The sequence below is a fragment of the Homalodisca vitripennis genome, unplaced genomic scaffold, assembly GCF_021130785.1.
Source record: "Homalodisca vitripennis isolate AUS2020 unplaced genomic scaffold, UT_GWSS_2.1 ScUCBcl_2733;HRSCAF=7785, whole genome shotgun sequence".
In the NCBI taxonomy this organism is placed as follows: domain Eukaryota; kingdom Metazoa; phylum Arthropoda; class Insecta; order Hemiptera; family Cicadellidae; genus Homalodisca; species Homalodisca vitripennis.
The window spans coordinates 1-14,251 of record NW_025778847.1 but is presented as its reverse complement, the minus strand read 5'-3'; the positions used below and the strand labels follow the sequence as shown (position 1 = coordinate 14,251).

The following is a 14,251-nucleotide window of genomic DNA, read 5'->3' as shown; positions in this document are numbered from 1 at the left end:
CTGCAAGATAAAACAGACACAAATATTAAAAAAATACATATACTTTATTGCAAAATAAAATATATTTGCTTAAATATTCATATATAAATATAAACATATAATACATTTTAATTATAAAATACAATGAATGAGTTAATACTAAACAGGCATATGTGCTTGTAAACATTAATTATACTCACTATTATAGTTTTGTTGGCAAGGAGCTCTCTGTGCTTAACAGTCAATTTGTTGAATTCCAGCCTCAGTTCTTCAAGTTCATTGTAAGAAAAGCATTCTGCATGTATATTTTTCAGCATTTGGAAATCTGCTTCCAATTTATTCTAAAATAAACAATAGAATATTATAGAATATTTCCCAGACTCATTTAATGGCATTCTATGTAGAAGAGTGACAATTTAATGTATTTCAAACCAAAAGATCTGTTGCAAAGACAACATTAGTAAGTATGTAAGATAATGTAATATGAGAATTATTTTGTAAAATATTGACAGCAAAAATAACTCCATTTGTAAATATACCTTTTCTTGTTTCAATTCTTCTATTTTGTGAACTGAAGTTTGTTGAACTGCTGCCAGCTCTTCTTGAAGCATGTCTCTGTTATTCCTAGCTCGCAAATCCAACTCTTGTAGAACTGAGCATTTTCTTTTTAACTTTTCATTTTCTGCACAAATAGCAGCCAACCTAAAGACACAATTTCAATAAATAATAAACAGAACCAAACACATACACTATAGAGTTTTAAGGTTCATATGAAACTTTTAATATTAACAATCACAAATCTAAACACACAAGAGATCTTTCACTCATTCCTGAACATAAGCAGTCCAAAACTCAAAATCAACAATCTGATCCAAATCCATTACATACTTTTATTAGACCTACCCATATCCAAACGAATATTAGGAATTACTAAAATTGTGGCAAACTGCCATGATGTGTCCTCCATTTGTGTTTGAGTTTGTCATCCACAAAAGCAAGAACCATTATTATCATGAGGTAATTTCAGACCACAAGAGCACACCAGGAAATATTATTGTCATTTCTGTAATTTAGGAAGTGTGAGTACTGACAGGGGGTAGAATTTCATTCATGAGAAGGAATTGGGTTAAAGGGTTTAAACTTTAGTTCTCGCTGGGAAAGCAATTATTCCACGAGGTATTTTAACTAATGGTTGGTTCAGTTGGTTTACAGACAGTAAATGAATTGTAGAATACAAGTGGTAATGTGAAGGAAACAGGGGTTTTCTGGACATCTACCATCGTTTAGTGATACAATACAATCAGTAACACTACGTTTCGAGATCTGCAATCTGATCTCTTCTTCAGGTAAATAACCAGGAGTGTGTAGTTGTGTATTAGGTTAGTACGGAATTATGGACAATAAATTAATTGATAATACAATTGGATGAAGTACATAATACTATGTTACCTAATCGTAGCATTTGCTAGTGAACTTTTCATAGTATCCGGATCTTCTTCTAGTGTCTTCCAATTTTCGGAGTATTCTTTAACTTCTGCAGACAGAACTGCTACTTTCTCTGTGAGAGTATCAACCTCATTCTGCAGACCTGCCCTCACATTCTGCCAACTTTCCTTATCACTTTCATATATCTCCTTCTGCTCAGCCATCGACAACTCTGTTTCACTCAGCTTCTTCACGAGGTTTGATAAATCTTGCTCTAGTTTTGTGTGGTAACCGTTTTCCTTTTCAGGATCCTGTGAATTTAATGTGATGAAAGTTTCAACAGCCATAAATAACCTTATATAAATTTGTAACAAATGAATAAAGTAGTATTTAGTTTAGTTTAAACCTCACCTTGATGCAATACCTTGTAACTCCTCTTAACATAATATTATACCAAAAGGTGGAAAAGATTTACAGAAATTAGAATATTTTTGCTATTTATTTTCAAAGTATATAAAGTTTACCAGAAAGCAGAAGTGAAAAGTTTCCTGCAATACGGTAGTTAAACCTAATGGGCTTGAGGGGAGGTGACACTCCTGCTGGAAATTGGCCAAAAACGGTTTCATACAGAAGTTTATTTTCGTTTTACGTAAACATAATAAATAATTAACCAAATAGAAGAACCAAAGTTTTCTAAGTAAAACAACTGTTCTCTCAATTTTTAATATATCTATTGTATTTGTCACAAAAGTTTATTAAAGTTATTGCGTATTGATGTAAATATAAAAAGTCAACTATTGTACTAACAAAAATTTGAATAAGCAATTTTACTTCCAGATGATCTTTGTACGCTCTTTTATAAATTTAAAAACAAACACTCCAATAATATACTTTTTATTTTTGTGAGGCCTTTTGTGTTCAAGGAACACATCATCAGGCCCACCTAACTGAATAATCATTATTCACTATTATAATTCAGTCTTCATCAATTATTCAGTTATGTGGGTCGATTATTCAGTTATGTGGGTCGATTATTCAGTTATGTGGGTCGATTATTCAGTTATGTGGGTCGATTATTCAGTTATGTGGGTCGATTATTCAGTTATGTGGGTCTATTACTCAGTTATGTGGGTCGATTACTCAGTTATGTGGGTCGATTACTCAGTTATGTGGGTCGATTATTCAGTTATGTGGGTCGATTATTCAGTTATGTGGGTCGATTATTCAGTTTATGTGGGTCGATTATTCAGTTATGTGGGTCGATTATTCAGTTATGTGGGTCTTTAATTTATAAATAATTTCAATAGGAAATGAATGTATTTAACTACTACGTTAAATACATGAATGTAATTTTACGTTATAATAGCTTTTTTAATGGTCTCTTCAACTTAACATGAATCTATTACCTTAAGATTTAACAAAACAAATTATGATACTAGTATAACTATTACGTGTAATACCTGATTTATGATTACCTGAGAACCTTTGAAATCTTGGGCTTCTGGCGATTGCACATCACCTGGCGTCCCTTCCCTAAAGGGTTTAGCAGCAAAGTTTTGGAGTTCATGTTGCAAAACCTCAACTTGACTCAAAGCTTTTTGAAGTTTTATTGATGCCTCGTGTTCACTTAATCTGAAATATAAAACAAAAAAATACCTCTACAACAAATTAAACTCACTATTTTAGAGTTAAAAACAATATTTGTACAACTCCATTAGAATTTAACATATTAAATAAAGTATACTAATCTGAAAAAAAAACAATTGCATTTGTGCACATTAATTATTTTATCTTCAATATGTTCATTTGAGTTTAATTATTAAAAATTAGTGTCAAATTTGTAATATAGACAATAATACACATTGCAATAAATTATTTTTTAAATACATTTATAAAAACTATTATTTTAGTAAACTGTGTTGTGTGTCTTTAGTGCAGGTGTTATTCAGTAGTACCTACAAAATTAATCAAATTTAAATTAGTGCTGGTTAAACACCCTGTATTCTGATCATATACTGTAAGAGTATTTATTTTATTAGTCCAATTATGCCAAATTAATCACCGAGATGTCAATGCCATAAACAAGCTACAAACAATTCTTGTTTATGATCCCTCAGTTACAACAGTGTCCCAGATACGTCATAATCAAAAAATGTCATCTGACTGGATTGCCACTGAGTGTATTAAGATCCCTTTGTACAACAGTCCTTCGGATACACCATATCCAAAATTTCATCTGAGTGGATTGATACTGAGTGTACAAGATCCATCACTCTGCTATCAGTTTTAGTAATCAGTTGTTTGAGCTATCAAAGTTTGGTATACTTAGTCCTTGTGTAAAAGAATCTGTGATATCTTCAATGATTTTTTTTGCAAATATTGGTGTGGTAGACTGAGTTCAGTGAGTTTACTCACTCTAATATTGTGCAAAAGTGCTTATTACCTTACTAAAGAGAGTTAATGATACTGTGGTCAATACTTTAGAAGCTAAAATAACATCAAACCAGTTTTGGGTTCATTCTTAAATTAAAGGCAGCAAAACAATGTCATCCTAATTCCTCAAAAGCAATACCCTGTGCAAACTTCCACAGCAAGGAGAGAGTCAGATCTGCAGTATGAATCAATAAACAAAAAGCTGGAATCCTGTTTGCGACGGTTCATGAATTGATTTTCAAAAGTTATGTCTGAGGTAACAAAAATGTGAAATAGTTGAGGAAAACTTGGAAGGAATAGTACCTCTGATTATCTAGACTTCTGAGATAAACAATACTCTAGGGAATTATTTTGGAGATTTGTATCATCATATACCTCTGCATTCTATGACTTACCTGGAATTTCTAAGTTGCTCTCTAAGAGCAGCGTTATTTCCTTCTACCATGTTTAACTGGGCTTGAAGTCTCATGGCAGGGTGATACCATCCGCTCAAGTGTCTGGAGTCCAGAGCCTCCAGTAACCGTTCCAGACAGGCAGATTCTATTTGCACTGTACTTGCTCCTAAAGCACAACAATGTTCAACATTTTAACTATTACCATACAAATCAAAATGGATAGTTTATATTAATTTTAAAAATATTAAATATAATTAATAAATAATTAAATAGTCCAGAAAGAATGAGGGAAAAGAATTAGAAGAACTTGATTCGAAGAAAAGAAGAATGTTAACATGGAAAAAGTGAAACAAGTGTGGACAAAAAGAAAATCTAAATTATTAAAGGAATGTTGATTGCACTTAACATGATCCAATTGGACCCATACATAAAAATAAAATACCTAATCAATACTGATAGTCTCAACTGTTTCAGAACCTTGATTATTTGTTGTTATCAATTGCTATTTACATTAAAACAAAAAATTAAGTTTCTCGGTGAAGATGTAGAACACAAAACTAACATGTTTAAATCAAACAAATTCAATGGGCAAGTTTTCAAAATAATTTTGGACATTTAAGTTACACAAAATAGCTTATTAGCTATTAAAAAAAATTATTTAAAACATTAAAAAAAATTAAAAAATAATTTAGATCTCCTACCATCATGGCTACGAACACTGTCAAGGATTTCATGCATGCCTTTTCTAAGAGCTTCATTCTCATCTACGACATCCTTGAGTTTATTCTCCAGTAGTTCTGCTTCTCTGATCAACATTTCTTTGGTTTCTTCACTAATACCTGAAAAATATTGGATTGTTTTTAACTCTTTCATTGGTATATTTTTAACTGAAAAAGTCTCCTAAAGGAGGGTTTATTATTAATCCAGTTACATTAGATTTGCTGAAAGAAAAAACTAATAAAGGAAGCAAAATAATTTCACTAATAATAAATCTATGAAATTCAAAGAATAACAATAATTGATTAGTCTATTTTCATCAAAATATTTATACACCACAAAAAAATCATTATCAGTTTAATCAAGTAAAAATACACAGATTTCTTATGTTTTCAACTGCGTGAAAGACTGGGAAGCAGCCTGGAATGCAGGTGTGCTTTTTAAAAATTGTAAATGTTTAAAAAATAGTACAGGTGAATGACACAATTAATTACCTTGAACAACAACTGGGGGTTGGCGAGAAGAGTCTTCCTCGGAGCTGATCACCTCTGGCTCATACCCAACATTCTTCAGTTGACTTTTCAACCGGCTAATAGTCTTTTTAAAGATTCTATTCTGTAACAGATAGTAAGTCTTTTTAATTTCACAATAACTATCTCTACAAATAATATATACACAAAAGTCTGTACACAAACTTTAGGATCTTGTTCCATGGACTAAGAGGAGCTATAAACTAAGTTTTCAAAACTCGTTACAGCCAATAAAAATACTTCTCTGATGATGAAAGTGATCAATGATTCTATTTTCTTAGAGAATATTGATCATCACATTGGAGATGGTTTTAACGACACAGAGTTGCATATTATTTTTAAGATACACAAAAAAGAATATGGATAGTATGAAACAATAAAATTTATACAGGGTGTTCACAAAAGAGTACCACAAACTTCTTTGGCTGATAGTACTCATCATTCAAAACAATAATGTCCTGTAAACATAGATCAATAAATTTGTGGTTTAGCCGTTACTTTGTATTTTTTTTCATAAAAAATTAATATCACTAGAAATAGTAAAGCTAGATATACGAAACTTTGCACCCAGGTAGTAACATATAAGAGGAAGTTAAAAAAATAGTTATTTAATTTAATATAAACAAAATGGCACCTGTTGAACATTTTTGAGTAAAATAACAAAATAACCAGTATAGTTATAAAAATGTACATGATACCAACTATATTGTAATTTTTATAACATTTCTTTCTTTCCTTTATAACAATACTCAGTAAATTGAAAGAAACTAGAAGAAGATTCAGATACAGTGTGAAAAATTCACAAGCAAATGCTACTATTAGGTAACATACTGTTATGTATATATTAAACATTAACTTACATAAACTGTGAATAATAAATACAAATTTTATTAAAGACGATGTTCTTCTTCTTCTATGGGGCAGCCTACTGCTTCATGCACTTAAGCCTCAAGGGCCTTTTGCACACCCTGGAAGCACACCATGAGGCCTACCAGTCTATGATTTCAGCAGAGAACTTTAGATATATTGCAGATTATATGAACTTCATTCAGACCATAAACTGTACTCAAAGTGAGCTATTTTGGTAGTAAAACCCAGAACCTCCCAAATACTCTGTGGGAACTTCCCAAAAATCCCGAGCTCAGTTATCACACTTGTTAGCGTTTTATAATTTGGTTTTCGTAAGAACTAATAACTTACAAAATACCTTATCTATTTACATACTACAAATACTTACCTGTACTTTAAGTGTAAGTTGAGTGTTGTTTGCTGACTCCAGCTGCTGAGTTATCTCACTAAGCTTTGTCTGGTCAGCCTTGTACTTGGCCAACACTCCATCCACTCTGACAACTGCATCCACGTCTAACCCTAACTTTTCTCTGAAACATGATGTTAACGTTTGTATGGTTATGGAGAACAAGCTGGCTTATTATCGAACTTTAACAAATAACAACTAGAACATCAATATTAATTACATAAAACTAAACATTTATTTTTAATTCGTAAATATTCATTATTACAAAATTCATTAAGTTACTATAGGTATATAATAGTAAATGTTTTATTGTTAATAAGGCAATTAATTTTACAGATTAGGTTAAAAATGCTCTAGAAAACAATAAAAAGTGTTTAAATTTGGTACTAAATGTTTGATTAGTGCTAGTAAACCCAAGATGGGACCTATGTGGTACTGCAATACAAATTTGAATCAAAGGGTCAAACAAGGTTGTTTTTCAGAGCAGAAAAAGAGGAAACAATGAACATTGTGGTGTAAGATGTGCTGTAAAAACACCAAATATTTGAAGAAATCAGGTTTGGAATCGGAAACAATCTTACATTAATATACTTTTCAAGAAGTCAAACAGTTATAATTTCTTTCATCTGCAAAATTAGTTTCGCTCACATTAATAAAAAGTTATACAGTGAAAATATAGTGGTAAACACAACAAAAACTACAATGTGCAAGTATAACAAGGGGCATGGTGGACAGAAAATGGATTATTGCTATTGTAACTATTTCAGAAGGTCAACAATGAGGTGAAAGTTATAGCATAGAAATATGCCCAGGTACTGTATGCTCAATCATGTCACTAGAAACTTTGAAACATAAAAGCCAAGGACATTCTTGTTACATATTTGTGGAAGCATATTTGAACATTCTAGGATCTTGGTGGTTATCACCATTTTACTGTCAGCTCCAGTTAAAACTTCATCTCTCCTACCACTGGTGCTAACGCACAAACAGTTGAATCTTGGAGGAAGTTTGGAAAGTGAGTCTCTGCAGACACAACCGCAGACCATCTGTGTGAGTACCTGTATAGACGTGAAGTGGGAATGTCAAAAGAAAATCGATTTGATCATTTTATATACACAATAAGAGAACTGTATTCATTAGTTTTAAAACTTTAAAAAAAATTTGGTTTAGTGTTTTTATTAGAGTAGAAGCATCTGACAGTGAACTACCATTTTGTTTTATTGGTTAATTTAGCTGTCGACGTGTCACAAGTCTTCCCACACAAGAGGAAAAAGTGATACAACTTTTACATAGAATTTTGAAAATTATTCTTTAAATTTATTAAAATAATTTTAATCTCAGGGTATTTGCAAAAAACTAAGTAAGCCTACAGCTCTATAATCCAGACCCCAACAGTGTTTGAGAATGTGATAAAAGCCTTATGCAATGCTATTCATAATTAATTATCGTTGAGTACACTGTAGAGTTAGTTTATTAATGTACCTTAGAATCCCTTTCTTCTTTTTTAGAATATCAATAATTCACTTTCATAAATAACGAGTATGTGGTAACATCAATTTACAATATTAGGATTTAAAAGCAATCAAAAGTCCAACTAGATCTTCAATCTTATACATTGTGTGCCATCAGACTGTATGTGCATACAAAATAAGTTTTAGCATAAGAACGATCCCAAAGATTAAATATTGAACATTTATTTGAATTCCTTTTTAGGATTTCAAAACATTTTTTATATTAAATTTTTAAGTCTTACAATATACCTCAGAGCAAGATTTTCCTCTTCGAGTAAGTTGGCATCTGCCTGCAGTTGATTCCCAGCCTGAATCAACTGCTCAATGTGCCTATCTCTGATCTTCTTCTGTTTTTGGAGTTCTTTGATTTGTTCCATTGCTTCGGGCAAGCCAAACACTCCAGTTTCATATTCTCTCAGCTGAATTACCATTTCTGTCATCTGAAAGTGAAAAATCCTCTTAAAATCATCATGAACTCATGGAACACTGGAATACTAAGATGATGTTCAGTAGACACTCTCCATTCGGTCTCGGATGGTCTGGCTGGTCTGATGAAAGAAGGCAGTCTCAGATAGTTCATGGCTAAAAATCAATACAATTCAACCTATCTAAGTAAGTATTATTCTGATTGTCATTCCTAGCGTCTGCAATGTCTATATTCCATATTTAATACATTTTCATTATGTGAATGGAATGATATGATTATTCAACAGCAGCTTGAGTAACAGTTATTAAATTATACATTCTTGAAGCTCTTTTTTCTTATTAGAAATTATATATTAATTTAAACAAACTCTCCAATAATATAAAGTTTTTATTTTTGTGAGGCCTCACAAAAATAAAACTTTATATTATTGGAGAATTTGTTTAAATTAATATATAGTTATTAAATTGTTTAAACCTTCTTAATAGTTCATTTTACGTGAATTATAGAACTTTATTATAAATTTAAAAAATACCTCCAGTTAGTCTGCCTTAGTGTCCGGTCTCGAGGTGGTTGAACTAGAGAATCTACTGTAGATAAAATTTCAATACTACAATAGTTGATATTTTTAATACAATAGATACACAATACCTAAAAGATAATTATAGACAGTTTGTTTTCTAGTTTCAAAAACATTCATAACTTTTATGTTCAAAGCAAAGCTATACATGTTATCTTTTCTTTACGCTGCATTACTCAGTATAAAATCTGGTAATTTAAGATTGCAGTGTTTTTGTAAGTTTGGGCTTTATATATCCTGGCTGCTTCTATAATCATGGATGTGACAAATATTCAAACTTTAATAGTTTAAATAATAAGACCGTCAGAGATTCAAATGAAGTGTGAAGCCAAGTAACTCCGTTTATGCAGATTGGGGTTGTTAAAAAAGAGTCAGTATTATGGCTGTAACTACATTTTTCCTTTCATTCCTATTTATATAATTTATTATCTCCTTTCTGTTTATATTGCAAAATAAACTACTCCTACTTTTTAATACTCTAAACTTTATTGTGCATTCTGAAACAAACAATGCATTTAATATTTTTTTAATGTTTGCACTTGGAAATTTGGAAAGAAATCTTTAAAAATCTGTGAAAATTATATAAGAAGATTCATTTAATTATCAGCCTTAATTTTATGATAATATTTCTTATGGCTAAAAGTTAAAAAGTTGATTAATTTGATATTTGACGATTTCTAAATATGTAAACATGAGCATAATATAAATGATGAAATTAATTCTGGCTAACTCAAGACTATATGTTATTTGTTGATAAGTGTTTGCATGTTCCATCTTCAATTACTTTGCACTTGTCTGTGCTTGCAAGTTGTGACAAATACTACCTTTGCTATAGATAAACCGCTCGCAAAGAAATCTGTGCAGAAGCAAATAATTGAGCAGTTGCACACAGGTGGGGCTCCCCTCCAGTGGTGGGGATTGGAACAACCATTTTGAAGTCTCTGTTTGATCCACGTGGATCATGCCTAGATCACACAATTTTTTTTACACAACAGCTACTTACCTATTCTATTCTATAACTATATAGTATTCATCACAGCGGCGGAGGGGTATTTTCCCCACTCTGCGTGAACTAAAATCGGCCCAGTGTCTTTTTGTAAGTGGTTTATGTATAGTTATAAACCAATGCAAAAAAAAACCGTTACTCACAAAATCCTACGTTTACCAGAGTTTGAAAATGAACTTAACCCATTGAGGAAGACACACGCTCTGGTTACATGCCAAGTGGTTTCGGACTGAATGCCGGTTACGTATTCTATGTTAAACCACTCTGTTTTGATATGGACCATTCTAGGTCTGAAAATATAGAACAGATATTCCGGCCATGATCTTTACTGCTTCCTTTACTAAGAAGATAATAGATTTCATTTTTTTTTATTACTGGCAGCACCGAATTGACGACCTGTTTGTTGGAACGTTTTATCACTTGAAGATCTAGATGAAGCTTATTTGGATTATTTTCTAATCATGTTTCCAATATTTTTTATTAATTTTAATGCAATTTTGTGTACAGTGAATAAAGAAAATTCAGAGAAAAAGAAGTTTGAGTAAATGTCCATAAAAATCATAATAAACATTACTTGTAATATTTTTTATTAACTTTATGATTGAGCTTCTTATTATTGATGTATGTGTATGAACATTTTTATTTATATAAAAAAAAACATTATATTTGAGGTAAAGTATGTTAAGTTGGAAAGAAAGTAACTAAAAAAAATAATAATGTTTGTTTCCAAAGATTGAAAAAATATACATAAATGTATGTAAAACAATTACATTTTTTTTACAAATATGGTATTTAGTAGATTCAACCAAGATTTTACAGCAAAGAAAGTAGTAAAAAACTAATGCTTTATCTTTTATAGATTTTGCTTTAGAAAACTTTAACCAAAAGTCTTGCATATCCTCCTAAACTTAATTCCTGCTATCTGTTCTGCAGAGGCCTCAATAAATGCTTCTCTATGGGTTAATGTACTTGAATAAAATTTAAAATTTGGATGTTAGCATAGTTAAAAACTTTATTTTCACAGTCAAAAGGAGCTTAAACCAATCTAGCTTTGAGCATTATTTGTTCATATCACCTCTTCTGCTTTCACTTCAGCATCATTCTCTGCATCTGCTACTCTGGCCTCTAGTAACTTCAGCCTGCTCTGGGCTTCAGACAGCTCCTTTTCCATCTTCTTCCGTCTTGGAGACTCCCCTTGTTTGCTTGGTCTGAACATATTTTAACTTTAATTTATTATAATAACTAATACTCTGTTTGAAGTTTGTGTTTTACAATGGAGGGATTGTGAAGGAAACAGGATTTTCCAGACATTTGCCATCGTTCAGTGGTAAAAAAATCAGTAACACTATGTTTCGAGACCTGCAATCGTAGGTGGTTGGTCGACGAATGCAGACCTATTGTGACCTGTATTCTGTAGTTCAGTTTTAATGATTAGTGTTGTGTTTAGTTTTTTATTAAGTGCATGTTATAGAGTTAGTGAAGTTGACACACAACATGGTGGTTGTGATTCCTGACTTAGGCGTGTCACAATGCTCTGGTATGATTTCTTTATTTTCTCCTAGATTGTAATTATGTGTTAGGTTAGTTATTTGCCTGAAGAAGAGATCAGATTGCAGATCTCGAAATGTAGTGTTACTGATTTTTTGTATCACTGCACGATGGCAAATGTCCGGAAAAATCCTGTTTCCTTCACAATAACTAATAATTTAACAAAACTATATTTCATTTTCAAACAAACTATTTACAATCATCTACAGGATAGCAGCTTTCTGGTAATACTATTATGTTCAATTTATTATCTAAAGATATAAGCATTACTTAACTTATCAATAATTACATATACAAATTAAATAAACCAAGTGGTTGATTAAAACTTACTTAGATTTAAGTTGTGCTCTCAGTTGAGTGATTATCTCTTTACTTTCAGCAAGACTAGCATTTGCTTGAGCAAGCTGCTGTTGCAATTCTTCAATTTGTTCTTCTCTGTTTTCTAGACTCTGAAATTCAAGTTATTACATTACTGTACGTGTAAACTCACACATTTTAAAACCGTGATGCATAATTAAAGAACAAATTATTGAAATATTCACTTGTACAATTTAACTTCTAAGTTTTAATGGAAATATATAGTAGTCCTCACTATTTTAGTCTATTTTTAGGTCTCCTACAAACAACACTTTCATAAATTGCATGCAGTTTTTATTTCCAAATTGTCATACAAGTATTACAAGGTTTGAAAACTAACTTTTATTACTTTCAAAATAATTTCTACATTACTTGATTGTTGTAAAGTATAAGTATTTTTGTCATGATCGCACAAAAATCAAAGGGAGTAGCAAGAGTGGGTGCTCACATTTGTAAAAAGAGCTAATAAAAAAATTTAAAAATACAATTAAAATATTTTTTACTGTTGGTGTAAACAAAATTGCTGTCAGATAAAACCATTCGTAGCCAATCCATGAACGTATAAACATCTATTTCTAGATGTCCCACCTGTCTGATTCCAAAACGCCTTTCATTCAGCCTAATTTGCTATTGTTTTGTTTGGTAATATTGAAGTTCGTTAATATTGAAGTATAATATATTTTGATACAACGTTGAAGCAATGATAACTTCAATGCTTTTATCCTAAAAAAATTGATGCAATCAGCAAAGTGAAACATGAATATATAGAAACTAGATGAGAGAAGCATAGAATATAAATGTGGCATTTCAGTTTTATTACTTCCTGTGTGTATATGAATAAAAATCTACTTGGATAGATCAGTATATTTTTAAAGGCTGGTTTATTTTTTAGTTTGTATTAAAACTGATAAAAAAAACATCAAAATGCCAAAAAGAGGAAAATTTGTGTTGAAAAATGTGCCAATTCATCCAAATATCAATCAATTAAAATCAAAAGTTACAATTTGTAATTTACATGATTACTTATCAGCTTGATATGGAATAGAGACCAAGATTACACAGATATTGCAATCGAGGCCAAGTGAAGAAAATTCCATCTGGGTACAAATCCATTAGAAATCAGCAATCAGAAATTCTTTATTATTCATATTCTTAGAGAACAGAGTAAAGGTCACGTGTTTATGTTACAATTATGTAGGAGTGTATGTTTGTTAGCTATGGGTTCCAATCCTCCACTGCAGAAACTCTTGTATAGTGTAGAATGGACGTTGTAGAAACCAGGTTTTTAGTAGGGGGATGAGTTCCTTTTCTGGAAGCCTTCTTAAGCTGTCGGGCAGTGTGTTGAAGAATAAAGCTCCTCTGTAGGATGGTTTTTTCTCAGTCAGGCTCAGGTGGTGCTGTTCAAGTAGGAAGTTTCTTCCGTGTCTGGTGTGATAGGGGTGTCTGTCTCCTGTTCTTGTTTGGCCTGTCTTGATTGCGTATAGGATTGTTTCCTGAATGTAGAGCCCTATGAGGGTCAGGATTCCTAGTACCTTGAAGGCTGCTCGGCATGTGTCCAGTGGTCCAAGGCCTTTTAAAGTTCTGATTGCTCTTTTTTGGATGACAAGCACTCTGTGGAGGTTTGTGGCTGTTGTCCCTCCCCAGGCTATCAGACCGTATCTCATGTGAGACTCAAATAGCGAGTAGTATGCTGTCCTGGCTACTTGAGGGTTGGTAATTTGTTTAATTCTTCTTACTACATAGAGGCTACTACTTAGTTTATTGCAGAGTTTATTCACATGGGGTTCCCAGAATAGATTTTGGTCTATGATTATGCCGAGATATTTTCCTGAGTCTATTGTGTTTACTTCTGGAAGGCCTTCATGGTAGTTTTGCCTGGGCGTGTTGATTATCTGTTGTGTTTTGGAGGCATTTAGAACCAAGTCATTACAAAGGGAATTCGTCTACCTGCTCCTTCATATGCTCATACTGTGATAGAGTTTTTGTTTTTCTATAGAATACTATAACAACCTATCAGGGAAAAATGTTGTATATAAAAATTAAATATAAAAGTAAATTAATACAATATATAAAAGTATGTGCAAAATTCTA

General features: G+C 31.7%; 1 protein-coding gene across 1 annotated transcript in view; it reads right to left on the bottom strand.

Moving 5' to 3' along the window:
* The window catches only part of LOC124372186 (centrosomal protein of 290 kDa-like), a 61,337-nt gene extending 47,513 nt beyond the window's left edge, over positions 1-13,824 (bottom strand). Inside the window, exons 1-12 of the mRNA XM_046830553.1 lie at positions 13,693-13,824; positions 12,134-12,252; positions 11,331-11,463; positions 8,495-8,685; positions 6,717-6,858; positions 5,444-5,564; positions 4,934-5,071; positions 4,233-4,398; positions 2,880-3,036; positions 1,429-1,715; positions 519-681; positions 180-320 (exon numbers count right to left, since the gene is read on the bottom strand). Coding sequence (XP_046686509.1) covers positions 180-320; positions 519-681; positions 1,429-1,715; positions 2,880-3,036; positions 4,233-4,398; positions 4,934-5,071; positions 5,444-5,564; positions 6,717-6,858; positions 8,495-8,685; positions 11,331-11,463; positions 12,134-12,252; positions 13,693-13,824 — 1,890 coding nt within the window. The remainder of the gene's footprint in view (positions 1-179; positions 321-518; positions 682-1,428; positions 1,716-2,879; positions 3,037-4,232; positions 4,399-4,933; positions 5,072-5,443; positions 5,565-6,716; positions 6,859-8,494; positions 8,686-11,330; positions 11,464-12,133; positions 12,253-13,692) is intronic.
* Positions 13,825-14,251: the final 427 nt, after the last annotated feature.